Source organism: Lucilia cuprina, chromosome 3 (assembly GCF_022045245.1).
Source record: "Lucilia cuprina isolate Lc7/37 chromosome 3, ASM2204524v1, whole genome shotgun sequence".
NCBI classification, from domain to species: domain Eukaryota; kingdom Metazoa; phylum Arthropoda; class Insecta; order Diptera; family Calliphoridae; genus Lucilia; species Lucilia cuprina.
Window position 1 is genome coordinate 36,222,863 of NC_060951.1, and position 20,155 is coordinate 36,243,017.

Sequence of the window (20,155 nt, forward strand, 5' to 3'; positions counted from 1 at the left end):
CGGTATACTTTAAGGTGGGTATTGGACCAATATTTTTGTATGTTACAAACATCAGCACAAACGTATAATACCCTCCCCACTATAGTGGTGTAGGGTATAATAAATAAAGAATATTATGGTAATTAATTAAACTAAATAAATTTATTCATAAAATAGCTAATTATATTTAAAATAAATTTTACTAACTTGATGCTTTGTGTTAATAATTATAAAATATTTTTAATATAATGCTTTTACTTAAATTATTGGTTGTTTTTTTTAATAAATTATGGGATTTTATAACTATATTTTTAAAGCTTACAACTAATAGGCCTCTGTTTTATACATATGAACTATTTACTTAATAATGATTTGAAATTACAAGGATTTCCATTTTTATGCTATTTAGTGAGATGTTTTCTTTAAATTATTTATGCAGTAATAAAAGTAGTATTTTTTGCCCACCTGCACTTTTTTCACTTAATATCCTCGTATTTTGCTTTTCAATTTGATTATATATGTTTGAATTTTTCTACATATGTATGTCTATTTGTATACATATTTATAAATATGTTATCGTAATATTTATATCAATTTACATAAGTATACATGTATTGTATCATTTGTGGTATAAATTATTATAGACACATACTTTTTCATTTATATTTATGTATTTTTCAATTTTATTGCAAATTTTTGGGGTTTTTCATTAATTTTTTTTTTTTTGCAAAATAATTGTCCTATTTGTTAATATTAATTACTAGTAATATTAATATTTTTCTCTTTTTTTTTTTTGGACTAAATCAACAAACTAGTTTATATTTTCAATAATATTTACATACATTTCATGTATTTTATATTTATTTTTAGTTAATAACAAACAATATTTATTATGTACTCTCTACTAAATACTAAAAATAAATTAAAATAAAATATTTTTATTTTATATTCAACATACAAAAGTTTTCAACACAAATAACATTCGGCGGCTTTTTTTATTTGTTATTAGATATTTTTTAAACTACCTTTGTTTTTGCTTAATTTGTTTTCTCTAAGCGTACTTATCTAAACCCCTGCATCAGGCGCATTGTCAGTTCTTATATATTTCTTATAATTTTGTGTGTTTTTTTGTTTTCATTTTGCTTTTCTATTTATTGTCCTGTTAATTTTCTTCTGTTGATCATCTACAAACGGTTGTATCATCACCGGCACATATTGAATGTGGCGCCGCCAGAAATAGTTTACCATTCGCACAGGCACATAATTGAAAAACACGATGCAGATGTTCACGACTTTGTTGTGTCCCTGGCAGGGGTAATTGCACAGTTCTTAGGTTGGGCATAAAGATCTTGGAGGATTCAAAGCGTAGCTGTTGAGGGGAATGAAAATAAAGGTAATAAGGTCATTTTTATAAGGTTTTTTTGTTTGGTAGTATAAATGATGTTTTATTGATTGATATTGTGTTTATAAATTAGTCAATTCTCACTTATTATAGACTTTTTTAGAAAATATTCACTTTGTAGAGAAATTTCAATAAATTTTCTTTGTATGAAGAATTTTTACCAAATTCTCTCTTAAGAGATAAATTTTGATAGACTTTCCCTTTATAGAGAATTTTTGCCAATTTGCTTTGTATAAAGAATTTTTTATCAAATTCTCTCTTTAAATATAAATTTTGATAGATTTTCTTTTTAAAGAAAATTATAGCCAATATCTCTCTTCGAAGAGAGATTTTAAAATTTACTTTATAAAAATTTAAAAAAAATTTTCGTTTTATTCAAAATTTTAAATAAAATTCAATTTCAATATCAATTTTCTTTTAAACAATTTTTAAAAGAAAACTTTCGATAAATTTTGTTATTTACAGATCAAAAAAATTGTCTTTTTTGAAAAATTGTCTTTTTTTTAATATAAACTTTTTATAATATTATATTTTGATAAAAAATATATCGTTAAATTTTGTTTATTATTGAAAACTTTTATTATTGAAAACTAATATTCTTTTTTATTAAATTTGATAAGTTTTTGTTTTTTTTTTAAATAGAAAATTTTCGACGTATTCTGTTTGTATGGAAGACGTTTGATAAATTCATTATATTTTATGGAAAATTTCCCATAAGTTTTCTTTTTTATAGAATTTTTTTTGATAAATTTTCTTTTAAATAAATTTTTGACAAATTTACTATTTACATAAATTTTCTTTTTTTCTGATAAATTTTTATACAAAATCTCTTGTCTTTATTATAAAATTCTCTATAAATCTTTTTATAGAAATATTTCAATAAATTTCCTTTTAATGTTCTTAATTTTTTTAAATAATAATTTTCAGTATTGAGGGGGAAATTCTCCATCCCTCCCTTTTATCAGCATCTGATCCCTTTCAAATTTCCCATAAATGCATATATTTATTTAATAAAATTTATTTAAATGTCTTTTAAATAACCAAAAATATTCCTAAATACTTACACTTCCATCCAGTGCTGTCAATTTAACATCCTCCAGTGCAGAGATTTCAATGCCTCCTGCACGTGATTGAAAATTTATATCCTTTGCAGCTGTCATTTCCAATTGACGTGTGGGTGATTCCAATCTTTAAGGACAGAAAAAAAAATAAACAAATAAATAAATTAATGTCCTATAAATATTAAGTAATTTCTGTTTTATTTTCCCCTTTTTATCGGAAAAGCAAAACAGCATAAAACAAACAATTTGAAACTAAAAATAGAAATTCTTAAATAAATTAACAATTTAACACTTGTGTCATAAACACTATACTATAGATATTTTTGGGAGTATAGTAAATAAACAAATAATTTAAGTAAAAATCTATTAAGTGACAGGTGAATATAGGGGGAGAAGGAATTAAAGGAACATATGTTACTTAAGAACAATTTGAAAGGAAATATATTTTTAATTTACAAAATAGGCCTAGAAAGGGTTTCAATTTTCTGTTTACTTTATTTCCATTTTTACTGTTATAACACAGATGCATTGTATCCTTAATCCTACTGGTACTTTCACAAAATACATAAATATAGAATCAACAAAAAAATCATTGAAAGAATGCATAAGTAAATTGCTTGATATGATGATAACATCATGTTGATAGATTTACTCTACAATACACACATATTTACACAAACCCACACACAATTATACATATTTCAGTAGTTCGTAGCAATTGTCCTGTTCCCCTACCTTTGTGGGGCATGAACGCTTTTAGGACCAAGATCCGTATCTAGATCGTTTGTAGTAGGTTATCATATAAACTTATTTTGGATTACAAAAGGACAATGGATTATTTCAAGTTCATACTTGTCAAATGAACAAAAATATAAAAAATCGAATGAATTTGTACAAAATTTGAAACATACTTTTTAAAAGGATATTTTAGCTACACATAAAACAGCTGGTATATAAATATATACACACAAATGTATATTATTGCTGTAAATGATGATGATGATGTTGTTGTTATTGCTGTTGCTGCCTAAAGTGTTGATGCAAAAATCCAAACATTCATTCCGTCATTCATTCATTCATCCATTCAAGTATTCATACCACATTTTATCAAACTGTTTGTTCATAGACCCAACCATGTTATGAGGATCAATCTGTATATACCATAGACATTCACAGATGCATATAGATGTGTGTGTGTGTGTGTGAATATTAAAAATATTGCAAGTGTATGGAAGTTATTTGTGCACTGACATGCATATGTAAACAAATACAATCCATATTTGTCACTTAAAACCCTTTGAGCACTTTTTAATAAACTCTATTTTTGCTGTCCGTCCGTCTGTCTCTGCCGTACGAGTGTATTTCCTGTTTAATCACATATGTTTGTTTGTGTGGGTGCATATGTGTATGTGTGAATTGTTGTTTATTCTAGGCTTACATTCATATTTGGATGAAAAAAATAAGAGATTTTTGTAGTAGTATTAAAAAATTTAAACAATTTTAACGTTGTCTGACTTATAGACTATCACTACTGGCAACAGTCTGCATTATGAACATGGTTTCTATTGATGAAAGAGTCCATTATATAGCAGGTATTTTTAGACATTTAGCCTAACGGTGACGTTTGTTTTTTTTAACATATACAATAATATGACTAAACATAGAGTAGATGTTTTAAACAGATGTAAATAGTTAAACGAAATTTAACTTTTTACATCTATATTCTTAATAATTTAAGACTAGACTACAGACTAGACTAAAGACTAGACTGTAGACTACACTATAAGATAATCTAGACTATAGACAAGTCTTTAGGCTAGACCATAGACTAGACTATAGACTAGACTATAGACTAGACTATAGACTAGACTATAGACTAGACTATAGACTAGACTATAGACTAGACTATAGACTAGACTATAGACTAGACTATAGACTAGACTATAGACTAGACTATAGACTAGACTATAGACTAGACTATAGACTAGACTATAGACTAGACTATAGACTAGACTATAGACTAGACTATAGACTAGACTATAGACTAGACTATAGACTGAATTTAATTTAAGTTCACCCAATGGTTCATAGTTTATGAAAGTTGTACAACTTAAAGTCGAATAATCTTGTAACTTTGTTTTCAATTTTTCAATAAATTATTTATCAAATCATCAATACTGTAATAACAGTAATACTAATAATGAAAAAAACCTCTGCACAAATATAGAGCACTAGTCTATAACAACTACTCACCTTAATTCACGTCCCGGTTCGGCACGTACATGTGGTGTCTGTATTGACTCTCGAAATATGGCACCACCTTCACCATCAATCCGTAGAGCGTGTGCACCGATTGTAACTTCATTACGATTTACAGAAAATAAATTTCTTCCGTTTGTATCATTGATACGAAAACCTGTCGCCATGCACTCAAGCTTATCGTGTCCTAGGAATAAATGATTTTCGAGCATACCATTCGTGTCACGTGTATTGATTGAAAAATTACGTGATGATTCTGTTGATGATGATTCGCAAAGAAAATGTAGAAAGAAAAAAAGTTCGAAGAAAATTGTTAGAATAAATTGTTACCATTCAAAGTCAAGTTAACACTAAACTATGAGGAAATGAAATAAAATATAAAAAAATAAAACATTTACAAATAAATTTTTCAAAAAAAAAAAAAAAATTAAACCAAAAGGAAATATCATTGATAATGTATCATGTCTTTTGGTGGTTTTAGGTAATATTTGCTATTTTTGTGACATTTTAGATACATTTTTTTCCTATAAGTTTTAGCTATTATGTCCCCTAATACATTGCTAGCACGAGGGTACACTGTCTTTAACTTCAACTAATATTTTATAGAGATTAAAATTGTATGATAATAAGATACACATTTGTTCAAAAGGAAACATGATGTGTTTCCTTGGCCTCCTCTTTTTTTACTGTAACTGCGTGAATAGTTCTACCTTAAGCTTTTTAGTAAATGTGGTTTCATTTCCTTATCAATTTCATTCATACTTTTTATTCTTACTTTTTTTTGTCTATAATACATTTGAAGGTGTCATTTACCTTTACAAACTGATTTTCTGTTTTTTTTTCATTTCACAAATCTCATCTATCTTACTTGTTTATCTGAAATTGTGAATCTAGTGTTCATATTTTCTGGCTTAAGATCTATGGTTTGCTATGACTTGGTGATTTTTACAGTGATTTATGCTTTTTGTAAATGTGTGAAGTAAATGAGTGATGAAAATGTGTGTTGAAGCCATATGAGTAATTTTAACTAGGACACCCACAATAATTTATGTTAAGAATTTATAGTTTTGAAAAGATAAACTCATGAGAAATGTTTGTTGAAAACTTGATTAGGTTTTAAAAAAGTAACTAAGGCAAGGCTAGACTTCTATATAGTATATTCTATACTCAAGTAGTCTGCAGTCTAGTCTAGTCTATAGTGTAGATTATAGTCTAGTTTATAGTCTAGTCTGTAGTATATAGTCTAGTGTATGGTCTAGTCTATAGTCTAGTCTATAGTCTAGTCTATGGTCTAGTCTATAGTCTAGTCTATAGTCTAGTCTATAGTCTAGTCTATAGTCTAGTCTATAGTCTAGTCGACTAGACTATAGACTAGACTATAGACTAGACTATAGACTAGACTATAGACTAGACTATAGACTAGACTATAGACTAGACTATAGACTAGACTATAGACTAGACTATAGACTAGACTATAGACTAGACTATAGACTAGACTATAGACTAGACTATAGACTAGACTATAGACTAGACTATAGACTAGACTATAGACTAGACTATAGACTAGACTATAGACTAGACTATAGACTAGACTATAGACTAGACTATAGACTAGACTATAGACTAGACTATAGACTAGACTATAGACTAGACTATAGACTAGACTATAGACTAGACTATAGACTAGACTATAGACTAGACTATAGACTAGACTATAGACTAGACTATAGACTGAATTTAATTTAAGTTCACCCAATGGTTCATAGTTTATGAAAGTTGTACAACTTAAAGTCGAATAATCTTGTAACTTTGTTTTCAATTTTTCAATAAATTATTTATCAAATCATCAATACTGTAATAACAGTAATACTAATAATGAAAAAAACCTCTGCACAAATATAGAGCACTAGTCTATAACAACTACTCACCTTAATTCACGTCCCGGTTCGGCACGTACATGTGGTGTCTGTATTGACTCTCGAAATATGGCACCACCTTCACCATCAATCCGTAGAGCGTGTGCACCGATTGTAACTTCATTACGATTTACAGAAAATAAATTTCTTCCGTTTGTATCATTGATACGAAAACCTGTCGCCATGCACTCAAGCTTATCGTGTCCTAGGAATAAATGATTTTCGAGCATACCATTCGTGTCACGTGTATTGATTGAAAAATTACGTGATGATTCTGTTGATGATGATTCGCAAAGAAAATGTAGAAAGAAAAAAAGTTCGAAGAAAATTGTTAGAATAAATTGTTACCATTCAAAGTCAAGTTAACACTAAACTATGAGGAAATGAAATAAAATATAAAAAAATAAAACATTTACAAATAAATTTTTCAAAAAAAAAAAAAAAATTAAACCAAAAGGAAATATCATTGATAATGTATCATGTCTTTTGGTGGTTTTAGGTAATATTTGCTATTTTTGTGACATTTTAGATACATTTTTTTCCTATAAGTTTTAGCTATTATGTCCCCTAATACATTGCTAGCACGAGGGTACACTGTCTTTAACTTCAACTAATATTTTATAGAGATTAAAATTGTATGATAATAAGATACACATTTGTTCAAAAGGAAACATGATGTGTTTCCTTGGCCTCCTCTTTTTTTACTGTAACTGCGTGAATAGTTCTACCTTAAGCTTTTTAGTAAATGTGGTTTCATTTCCTTATCAATTTCATTCATACTTTTTATTCTTACTTTTTTTTGTCTATAATACATTTGAAGGTGTCATTTACCTTTACAAACTGATTTTCTGTTTTTTTTTCATTTCACAAATCTCATCTATCTTACTTGTTTATCTGAAATTGTGAATCTAGTGTTCATATTTTCTGGCTTAAGATCTATGGTTTGCTATGACTTGGTGATTTTTACAGTGATTTATGCTTTTTGTAAATGTGTGAAGTAAATGAGTGATGAAAATGTGTGTTGAAGCCATATGAGTAATTTTAACTAGGACACCCACAATAATTTATGTTAAGAATTTATAGTTTTGAAAAGATAAACTCATGAGAAATGTTTGTTGAAAACTTGATTAGGTTTTAAAAAAGTAACTAAGGCAAGGCTAGACTTCTATATAGTATATTCTATACTCAAGTAGTCTGCAGTCTAGTCTAGTCTATAGTGTAGATTATAGTCTAGTTTATAGTCTAGTCTGTAGTATATAGTCTAGTGTATGGTCTAGTCTATAGTCTAGTCTATAGTCTAGTCTATGGTCTAGTCTATAGTCTAGTCTATAGTCTAGTCTATAGTCTAGTCTATAGTCTAGTCTATAGTCTAGTCTATAGTCTAGTCTATAGTCTAGTCTATAGTCTAGTCTATAGTCTAGTCTATAGTCTAGTCTATAGTCTAGTCTATAGTCTAGTCTATAGTCTAGTCTATAGTCTAGTCTATAGTCTAGTCTATAGTCTAGTCTATAGTCTAGTCTATAGTCTAGTCTATAGTCTAGTCTATAGTCTAGTCTATAGTCTAGTCTATAGTCTAGTCTATAGTCTAGTCTATAGTCTAGTCTATAGTCTAGTCTATAGTCTAGTCTATAGTCTAGTCTATAGTCTAGTCTATAGTCTAGTCTATAGTCTAGTCTATAGTCTAGTCTATAGTCTAGTCTATAGTCTAGTCTATAGTCTAGTCTATAGTCTAGTCTATAGTCTAGTCTATAGTCTAGTCTATAGTCTAGTCTATAGTCTAGTCTATAGTCTAGTCTATAGTCTAGTCTATAGTCTAGTCTATAGTCTAGTCTATAGTCTAGTCTATAGTCTAGTCTATAGTCTAGTCTATAGTCTAGTCTATAGTCTAGTCTATAGTCTAGTCTATAGTCTAGTCTATAGTCTAGTCTATAGTCTAGTCTATAGTCTAGTCTATAGTCTAGTCTATAGTCTAGTCTATAGTCTAGTCTATAGTCTAGTCTATAGTCTAGTCTATAGTCTAGTCTATAGTCTAGTCTATAGTCTAGTCTATAGTCTAGTCTATAGTCTAGTCTATAGTCTAGTCTATAGTCTAGTCTATAGTCTAGTCTATAGTCTAGTCTATAGTCTAGTCTATAGTATAGTCTATAGTCTAGTCTATAGTCTAGTCTACAGTCTAGTCAATAGTCTAGTAAATAGTCTAGTTTATAGTATAGTCTATAGTCTAGTCTATAGTCTAGTTTATAGTCTAGTTTATAGTCTAGTCTATAGTCTGGTCTATAGTCTAGTCTATAGTCTAGTCTATAGTCTAGTCTATAGTCTAGTCTATAGTCTAGTCTATAGTCTAGTCTATAGTCTAGTCTATAGTCTAGTCTATAGTCTAGTCTGTATATTCTAGAATTTTAACCAAAAAGCCATTTTCTTTTTTATGTTAAACAAGTTGTTGTAATTTTCCTTAGTCTAATCAAGTATTTCTTTAATTCTAACTGCAACTAAAATTGTTCTCTCATCATATGATAAAGGAGGTCCTACATATGTATGTATGTATCTATATACTAATTCCACTTCATTAATTCTTAGACAAATGAAAGTCATGATTTTAACAAATTATTACCTCAAGGTAAACAAATTTTGGATGCAAAAGCAAATATCACTTATACGAGTAAATATTAAACAAATAAACAATAAAGTCAAATGACAAGTAACAATTTTCGAATAATATACTCACTAATACATAAATATACAAATATAAATAATGATTACAAATAAACATATACAAACTACCAATTACGTTATGTTAAAGGAGGAAAAGTGTATGTGGGTATTTTACAGGAAATAAAGAAGATGTTAAGGAAACTTAAACACACATTTTATGGTTTTCGTTTGTATCTTTATGATTATTAGCAGTATGTTTTGTATGTGCCGACGAAATAAATGTAAAATTTATGTAAATTACTAATTCGAATAATAAGTAAATGTTTATGTACACATTTATGTATATATAGAATATGAATAAATAAACAAAATAAAATTAACTTATGTTGTTTATGAAGTAAATAAAAGGAATATATAATGTATGACTAGTTGATGGCCAAATGAAGTAACTCTATAGAAAAAGTATTCAGAAATATTCACAAAAGGAAAATTTTGTACAAGAGTTTTGTAACATTATCATTAAAGTTTAAATATTGGTAGTTAATCTATTTTGCAAATGCTGCTTCCTAACTTCTGCTTATGTTAGGAAAATTAAAAATTAATTTTGTTATCCTTACCTATTGCTATAGGTTGCCCATGCCTTGAGCGTATTGTGGATGCTCTTAACATATCCATAATTAAAGCTTGTCCAGTTAGTTGTATACCACCGGGAACAATTTTTAGTTGACCCATACCTTCCTGTAAATTTTAAGAAAAAAAAAAATTAAAAAACTTTCATCAATTAGTTGTTGTTGTAACAGTTCGACTTTGGCCGATAGTTCTTTCCTGGGGAAAAAACTTTCGGTCGATACTGATGTCGCTGGGTTGATAATCTTAGGTCGGAGCGAAGATCAAATTGTCGCGTGAACGTCCATCAATTAGTCTGTAGTTGAGGCTATGGACTAGTCGATAGATGGTAGGTTATAGTCGAGCCCATTAGGTAGTCTATTGTCGATTTTATGGACTTTGCTATTGTCGAGCCTATCGACTAGTCTATTGTCTAGTCTATCGACGAATCCATTGACAAGACTATAGGCGAGTACATCGACTGCAGTCATGTCCATCAACCAGTATATTGTCGAGTTTATGGACTTGTCTATTACTGAATTTATCGATAACTCTATTATCACGACTATCGTCCAGTTTATAGTACAGTTTATGGACTAGTCTATAGTCGAGTAGATAGTCTATAGTATATAGACTGTCGAGTCTACGACTAGTCTATAACCGAGTCTATCGATTAATCAGTAGTAGAGGCTATCGAATCGTGTGTTGACTAGTCGAGTCCATCGTTTTTCCAATGGACTTTTCTATTGTCGAGTGTATCGACTTGTCTAAAGTCCAGTCCATCGACCATTATATAGTCGAATTTATCGACTACAGTCGTTTCTATAAACTAGTATGTAGTTGAGTCCACCGACAAGTTAACAGTCGTGCCTGTCTACTAGTTTATGGTCGAGTCTATCGACTAGGTTGTGATCTAGTCTAGTAAATTCTATGGTCTAGTCCATCGACCAGTCTATAGTCGAATTTATCGACTACATTCGTTTCTATAAACTAGTATATTGTTGAGTTTACCGATAAGTCAACAGTCGCGTTTGTCTACTAGTTTATGCTCGAGTCTAAAGACTAGTCTGTAATCTAGTCTAGTAAATCTAAAGCCGAGACTATCGATTGTCTATTGTCGAGTCTATCGTTTAGTCTTTTGACGAATCTTTCGACTAGTCTATAGTATAATCTATCTTTATCAAAAATTACCATAAAAACAAATAACTTTTTAGACCTTTACCTACCGTTGAGAATTCCATGACCTTCAATATCCATAGTGTTAGTCCTAAGTTTATGATTATCAATAGCATTAAGAGCACCAGTAAAGTGTAAAGACACTTTTTGCGCCATCCAATTAAACCCAAATGCATTTCAATGTCATCCATTAGACTCGTAGTACTATTACCTTTTGCTATTGCTGTTGTGGTACCACTGCCACCACTACTGCTGGCTTGCATTTTCTGACGACGTTTAAACGATGCGGACAGTTTGTTGTGTCTATTCCCCTGCCCGGTAAGTGTTTTTGATTTTGTTACGTTAGTTGTTGCCACCAAATCCACCACACCATCCGTAATGAAGGTAGAGGGGGTTGTTGTTTTTGTTATGGCTGGTAGTGTGTGCGTTTTAAATGTTAAACGTGTAGATCCGTTAACGTTCGAGTTTCTGTTTAGAGTTCCGTTTCCGTTGATATAAGATAATGTTGTTGCAGACGATGATGAGGGTGCATATGTAACGGTGTCTGTTAGTAAAACACCTAAACTATTGTTTATCACCGTCTTTGTATCATTTGTTAGAGGGTTTGTGTTGTTGCTGTTGGTTCGTGGTTGTTGTTGTTGTTGCTGCCGTTTGGGAGTTAAATTACTTCCTCTATTATTTGTATTTACTATTATAGTCCTGCTGTGATAATCTTCGCTTAAGGTTGTTGCACTTTCAGTGGTGCCTATTGGCCTTTCTTGGTGGCTATTGCCAATTTTATACAAGTTATTGTTATAATGCTCTTGTTGCAGTTGTTGTCGTTGTTGTTGTTGTTGTGTTTGCTGTTCAACTTCCTGTTCTTCTTTTAACAATTGCTGTTGTTTCTTACGTTTGAATGTGGAAGTCGGCGAAGTAAATACAAATGTTGTTGCAGGCTGTTCTGTTTGTTGAGTTTGTGGTGTCAGCCTTAGTTGTGGCAAGAAATTCAAATCGTTTGCTGTTGCTGCAGTTGTTGCTGTGGTTGTGTTAACATTTGTTGTTGCATTAGTCTGTGAAAGAATTTCGGTAGTTTGTATAGTGCCATTGATCGCATAACCATTACTTTTACTACAGGATTGTTTTTTATTATTTTTTTTTAGTTTAGTTTATTTTAATATTTGGATTAAATTTTTTATAAGATGAAGTTGGTTTGATAGTGGTTGGTTGGTTTAATGATGGAATTTAGTTAATCGATTTAGGTTTTTTTATTATTTCATGAAGTTAAAATGGTGTTGGTTTTTTTTATTTATTTTTTTGGTTAAATGCAAGGATAGGTTAGCAATAAATAGAATAGATAATATGCAAAAAATGGAAACAATTAACAGGATTAAATTTGAAAAAATTTCATTCTAAAATACACAAATATTAAGGATAATTGAAATTTGTTTTTTTTTAAGTTAACTACTAATTAAGATAGTTGAAGCATGCAAAACAAAAAGGAATGTGCAAAAATAATTTTATATAAAATTTCTAAACATTTGTCAATTTAAATTTCATTTAAAAATTTTCTATGAAATTTAACTAAATAACTTAATATTTTGTGGAATCAAAAAGCAACGAAAGTATACCAAGTCCGTCTGTCCAACTGTCTGTATGTTTGACCTTTCCAGCAAAAATTAAACGAAGTACTTCCAAAAGAATAACATTTATCACCACTTCAAAATTTTGTCTAATCCCATTTTATTTTGGAGTTGATTGATAAATACTTTATAGTCACAACTAGCATTTAGAATTTTGAAAAATATGGATCTTAGAAACATAAAATTACTAAAGTAAAATCTACAGTATAACTTGTGTTTATAAGGGTAGCGAAGCACACCGGGATATGCTAGTATAATATAACCCACTGGGAGGTTAAAACAGGGTTTTATACCAATGAATCTAACGCTTTACCTACTTTTTTAGGGAAAAATTCTCCAATAGAGTTCAGATGGCTATTTCTTCATTGATTCCTTAATTTCATTCAAATCGGAAAACATGAATTTTGAAAATTGGGTTACTTTTTTATACTGGACCAACATATGCGAAGCATTGTGTTGAAACTAGAAAAATAGGTTTTGGAATAGAAAATAGAGGGATTAGTGTTTGTGGACATTTGATTTAAATTGTCTGATAACGTAAGTGGCAGGAAATACCTTTGCAGGAAGTTTATTCCACATACGTTCAGTAAGGCTGAAGAATGAATTTTTTTTGTAGTATGTTGTGCGGTTCACTGGCCAGAATATACGGATATTGGGAACCAGTTCCCTAATGGAACACAATCCATTGTTGAATCGACAGAACAGTAAAATATACCCCACTTTGCGACGGTACAGCAGTGAATCAAAAGAGTTGGATACTTTTCTGTCACCAATAAGTACCTTCACTCTCTCCTGTACGCGGTCGAGTAGCTCCCAAACAGACCTCAAAGTTCCGGCCCATATATGAGAGTTGTATACCACCTTTGGACCTGATATAAGTGGTGTAAATAGTAAGAAGATCTGATGGAATATAGTAAATACCTTTTCTGGCACTGAATTTTCATGTCTAGAACATACAAAGTTTCCGATTCCTTGATATTTACAGCACCCATTTATATCGATGGAACAACAATTTCTGTCAAGCGTTTATATGTTAAAGAACAAAAACAGAGTCTTGCGGGCATTAACATCGATTGGACTTTATTGTCCCCATCTCTAAAGGGCTTGGCCTCTTTTTGCTGTCATTAGCAAAAGAGTGGATATAGTTGGAAGTTTACATAAAAGGTCAAGAACGCTGCCTTGTGGTATCGAAATCGAAAGAAGTTATTTTCCATCAAATTCAAGAATTTCATGTAGATTACAACGAAAACCCAATAGTGTAGATAGTTAACATTTTAATATACACTTTGTGAAAGTAATAAAAAAATTTTAACTATAAATATTCTATAAAAATAGAATATTAAAAATTATTTATGAACTACGTATGAGTGCAACTTAATTATGACATTTAAGTCGTAAACCAAATGTAATAAACTGAAAAACAAATGTTGCCATAAATGTTTAAATAGCCGGGGTCTAATGAATAATGACAGGTCATAAAAATAAGAAAATAAATGAAAAAACACAAAGAAACATTAAAGCAAAAATTCATAATGAACAAGAAAGAATTTAAGGTCGGGCGAGGCCGACTATATAATACCCTACAACTGTACACGTTTTTTTTATAAAAAAACATGAAGGCTAGTATATAACTTGGTTTTGCAGCTTTTTGTCGAGATATGAGTATATTAAACATAATTATGAACTTAAAAGCCCTATTCGGCGAGTTTAGTTGTATGGGGGCTAGGTGAAATAATGGACCGATGTATACCATTTTCAACATAATCATAAAAGATTATGTACCAAATTTGAAAATTGAATTATCTCCAAAATTGCGACCTGTAGATTGATAACAAAGTTTAAAAGTCCTATTCAGGAGGTTCAATTGTATGGGGGCTAGCAGAAATAATGGACCTATGTTAACCATTTTCAATAGGCTTCGTCTATGGTGATCTACCATAAAAGATCATGGGTCGAACTTCATTGAATTATTTCCAAAATTGCGATCTGTTGATTGATAACAATGTTTACAAGCCCTATTAGGTTTTTCAGTTGTAGGGGGGCTAGGTGAAATAATGGACCGATCTAAACCATTTTCAATAGGCTTCGTCCCCGGGGCAATAGAATGTTATGTACCAAATTTAATTGAATTATCTACAAAATTGCGACCTGTAGTTTGATTACAAGGTTTACATGGACGGACGGACATAGCATGGAAGGACGGACGGACATAGCTAAATCGATTCAGAAAATGATTCTGAGCCGATTTTTATACTTTAAGGTGAGTATAGGAACAATATTATTGTGCGTTATAAATACCAGCACAAACCCAATATACCCTCCCCACTTAAGTAATGTAGGGTATAAAAAAGAGAAATGCAAAAAAACTACTTTAGAATAAAGAAAAACGAAAAAGAAAATTACATTAATATCAAAAAATACATACAAATACACGCACAAATATAAATATTTAAACCATAAACATACCGATTACAGCCTTGAGGCAATGTCTGATTCGTTTGTTGTTGTTGCTGCTGCTGCAGATGATGATTCGAATGCATTCCTAATGCATTCAAACTATTTGCCACAATCAAATTGACGTCATTAGTCGTAGTAATGGTAGTTGAAGTAGAGGCAAGGGACGATGTGGAAATATCTTTAGTTGTAGGAGAATTTAAGAAAAAAGCTGAACCATTTAAGAGAGCCGAAGGAGGCGAAGACTGAAAATAAAAAGAAAATACAGAAAATTAAATTAAAATTATTTTTTCTTACAAAACAAAAAAAAAACAGCATTTTTAATATTTTAACCAATTAAATAAACTGGACCAATTCCAACTAACAAGCATTAAAATAAAAAAAATATAAAAATGAAATACGAGCAGTGCGAAAGTATTTCACTTAATATAATTGACAACGTTGGTGAGGATGCGAATGATAATGACGACAAAGATGATGATGTACTGACAACTGATTGAGTTCATCTGTCTAACAGACACACAGGCAAACAGTATGTCTGTCCTTCTGTCAAGTCTGAGTGTATATGTGTTTCTTTATATGTATTAATGTTTGTTTATTGATGGCAAGTAGCTTTTTGGCTTTTACCACTCTCTGTGGCTGCCTCGCTATATCTATATGAAAGCAAAATCAATGCTCGATAAATATATAAACACATCAGACTTAACATGACTCTGACTGGCTGTTCGTTGTCAGATTTATAAACAAATCATTAAATCTCAATAAATTGATGAGATTGTTAAAATTACACATTAACTATTGGCAACAAAAAAAAAAAAAAAATTGTGAGGAATTAAAATAGTCATATTATAATACAATGTAATTTCTGTCGATATTGTGGGAAAGAACAATTAAGTTTTATCATAAATTAACTATACATGAGGGAGGTCAATTATGTTTTATACTTAAATGTTGCTTAAATGTTCTACTTAATAAAGTTTAATAAGGAAATTAATCGACGAAATGAAAAAAAAATAATTCATTGTAAATATTTAATATTTTTGAAATTGAAAAAAATTTTAAACATTTGTATTAATAAGTTTTCTGTTTTATTTTCTTTGTATTTCTTTTTAATTCGGAATTACCTTGGAAATTAACATAATAAATTAAAAGAAAATATACTTTCATATGTAAGTATGTATGACTCAGTGATGGGCAACGCACATATTAATTAACCAAGTCCCTTGTGTAAAGCTATAGAAACAATATAATTTTAAAAAAAGTTCTTTCTCAACAAGATCTCATTAGTTTGCCGTAGTCATAATAACTTAATTAGAGCAAAAAAAGATAAAGGTTTTTTTTTACAAACTCTCTTCCTCTCCTGCTTAAAATTGTTCACAAGCTTGCTTGTTTAAAAACCAACATAAGAGAGCTCTTTTGCCTAATGCTTATGCTTAATATAAAATTAACTCTCTCACTGGTTTAGGTGTTTCTATATATGAGATTGTTTAGAGCAAAAGACAGCAGATGATAACAAAATTAGCTCTCTGACTGGTTTTCATTCTTTTTATACGCAGAGAAGAAAAAGACATTTTTAAAGTTTTAATATTTCTAATTTTTCAATAACATTCGTTGTCAAAGTATACGTACAAAAACACTATGTTCTCAGACAATGTAACGTTGTACAAATTACAACAATTCGTTGTCGAAATGTAAATTTTATAAACATTCGTTGTCTAAATGTTAACAAACGTGGTAAGCACACTCTTGACAACGGATTTTATTAATTTCGGTACTTTTCTACAGATTTTATTCTCTCTGTGTACCCTTCACATTCGAGAGAAAAATAGTTATGACAGCGGAGTGTGATCAATTAACTTGTCGGTATAATTCAAACAAAGTTTGAGCTAAAGAAGAACGACAACCACACCCTTGCGATTCCTTGGGAATACTCACTGTTGTACGAACATGGCAAACCATGTAAAAATACCTGAATCCCTTCTATCTCTGTTTCGGAATCATTACTTACATTTAGAACTACACAGATGGAATGGTTTCTGTTGATTCGGCAACAGCATTACCTTAACGTGAGCTTCATGAATCCAAAAATAACCTAGTAAACAACAACTTCCCAAGAAGTGAAAAATAAGTAGAATTTACTCCATAGAAGTACAAACAAAAACCTGAAGAGATAATGATTTTATCACAGGCTTATCATAGAAGGGATGTCCTTTTTATTTGATTCCCAAATTCACTTCATCTTATGTTATTCTTAGGAATTAATTTTATGTTCTTTTTTTGGAAGTTATTAGGAAGTAATATTATAGTATTATAGAATACAACTAATTTGACTCAAATAATATTGGTTTAATTAAAACAAATCAGTACAAAAAAATCAATATAAAAAATTGATTCTTATCGATTCTTTGGAAGTCAATAAACATTACTTCCACAGAAGGAAGCGCTACTTTTGAAGTAGTGATAGATGTTATTTTTTTGAAGTACATATTTCGTTTTTGCTGGCAAGCTAATCATAATTCACATAAAAAGAAACATTTTATAAAAATTCATGAATAAAATACATCCAACATATTCTTAAGTATAACAATGAGGGGCATGGTCCCTGATTTTCTTGTTGATATTATCAACAATCTCCTTCCGTTATTAGATTTTCAACCAAAATCACCACTTGTACTCAGAAGGAACTCGCTAATAATTGACAACAAATAAAGTATAAAAATCTGCCCTGCAAGTCACCGATTTCAGTAGTACTAAATAGGTTATGTTTTTTGGTCATACCTTGAGTTAAATTAGTCCCTTATTTTATAATTTCGGATGATAAGATATGATTACTGATAGCACCTATATAGCTTTCGATTGCAATAACATTAATTTAAAAACGGTTGACCCAGATAACATGCCCTGGAAGCATAAGAAGTGTATATTTATCAGTCGGTTAAGCTATCTTCTAAAGACGCCTGAAATGACTGAAATGGCCATTACTGCTACAAATAAACATAAATAATTTAACAAGGAAAGAAAATTAAGAAGACCTTCACTTAAATTTCCTTATATTTACGACTACAAATTAAAACCGCAAAAAAAAATCTCTAGTATATTTATTTTAAACTTTCTCTCTCTCCCTTGAGTATGTTTATTTGCAAGTGTATTAACAAAATTAATGATCACATACATACATATGTATGTTTGTACATATGTATACACAAAGTTGAGTATATGTATGACAATTTGGCTTATTTCCATGCATCATTTCATTTTGTTCAACTGTCACTTTGTCTGTAATGTTGTCTATTTGGTTTGTTTAAAAATGTTTTGTGTCACATATAAACTGAACATTTATTGTGAATTTTATATTTGCATTCGTATATACAAATATGTATGTATTTTTATCCTACACCATTTTAGTGGGGAGGGTTTAGTATTGGGTTTGTGCTGATGTTTGTAACGCACAATAATATTGGTCCTATACTTACCTTTAAGTATATTATCATTTTCTTTGTTTGTTTGTCCGTCCATGCAAACCTTGTAATTAAACTACAGATCGCAATTTCAAAGATAATTTAATAAAGTTTGGCACTTGACCTTCTGTGTTATTCTATGGTTTATTATGAAAACTAAATCATATATTATTTTTGTAACAGGTGTAGGGTATTATATGGTCGGCATCGCCCGACTATAGTTTCTTACTGGTTTTGTTTAAATAAAATACAGTTGGTATAAAAATGTTTATATATAAAAGTTTATTAATACACTTTAAATCTAAAGTCAACAATTGAGAATGGTTAATTAATCCATTAAGACTAACAACGTTTATTTAAATTCAACAAAAATGTTTCATTGGAAAAAATTAAAGGCCGTAAATAATTAGCACTAGTCCCTCCTAAACACACTCCTACGAGCATTATATACACAAAGATATATGACAAATTGCCCTATAATACAAAGTCCGTTGGAAGATTCGAAAAGCCGAGTATAACCTTCTTGATCCAAAACACCAACAGAACATTTTTTTCTTACAAATAAACCAACATTTACAGAATTTACTTTTCCTACGCTCCCATATTATCCATGTGCGTTTTAAAATGTCTATGCATGGACACAAACATGTCGAAATAATTATTTTTATAATTGAGTGTGAACAAACAATCAAAAGTGGCAGTCAAAATAGCAAAAATAAAAGAAACGCACAAGTGAAACAAAAAATAATTATATACAAACATGGACGTGATTTCTGTATATTTAATAAAAAAACAATAACACCCCGGCAGTTCGTGGTGACATGTCCCTTCAATAACTGACAAATAGCAAATGGTTTTGAAATAAATTTCCTAAATTTTATTACAACTACAGTAAATTATAAATAATACTAACATATCAAATGATCCAAGTAGTTAACATCAGCGTATAAATGTGATACATTGGCGCCATAAACAACTGTTGGCAATATCCAGCACAACTGTCTAAAAAATATAACAAACATTTTTATTATCTACACTACATTCATATACTCCATGGTTAAATACGATAAAATAATTTCAAAAATAAAAACCCCAACAAATTCAAGAGCAGAACTTGCATTCACAGCATAACAACGTCACATTTGTTCATTTCTTTTGCACGTATAGCATTTTGTTAGTGGTGGGGACAGATGAGGGTGTAGGAGTGGGTCGTGATTCTGGGTATGAGAATTCAAATATATATTGCTTTTAGGTAGGTCATACAACTAGTTCGAGCGCCATGTGTTATTACGGGAGTTCGAAATGGAAATGTAGTTTATTTCTGGATGGAAACTGTGTATTCAGAATTATGAAATTTTTACTTGATGTGTTTTTCTTTCAAAATAGACTAGACTATAAACTAGACTATAAACTAGACTATAAACTAGACTACAGACTAGACTATATACATGACTATAAACTATACACTGAGCTATAGACTAGACTATAGACTAGACTATAGACTAGACTATAGACTAGACTATAGACTAGACTATAGACTAGACTATAGACTAGACTATAGACTAGACTATAG

The 20,155-nt window shown here is 30.1% G+C and overlaps 1 protein-coding gene across 1 annotated transcript in view; it reads right to left on the reverse strand.

The window, feature by feature from the left end:
* Window positions 1-808: 808 nt before the first annotated feature.
* The window catches only part of LOC111684589 (putative GPI-anchored protein pfl2), a 38,720-nt gene continuing 19,373 nt past the window's right edge, over window positions 809-20,155 (reverse strand). The window contains exons 3-8 of the mRNA XM_023446796.2: window positions 15,137-15,369; window positions 11,102-12,158; window positions 9,887-10,007; window positions 6,630-6,891; window positions 2,446-2,569; window positions 809-1,348 (exon numbers count right to left, since the gene is read on the reverse strand). Of these exons, the coding sequence (XP_023302564.2) occupies window positions 1,160-1,348; window positions 2,446-2,569; window positions 6,630-6,891; window positions 9,887-10,007; window positions 11,102-12,158; window positions 15,137-15,369 (1,986 nt within the window). The 3' untranslated portion in view covers window positions 809-1,159. The remainder of the gene's footprint in view (window positions 1,349-2,445; window positions 2,570-6,629; window positions 6,892-9,886; window positions 10,008-11,101; window positions 12,159-15,136; window positions 15,370-20,155) is intronic.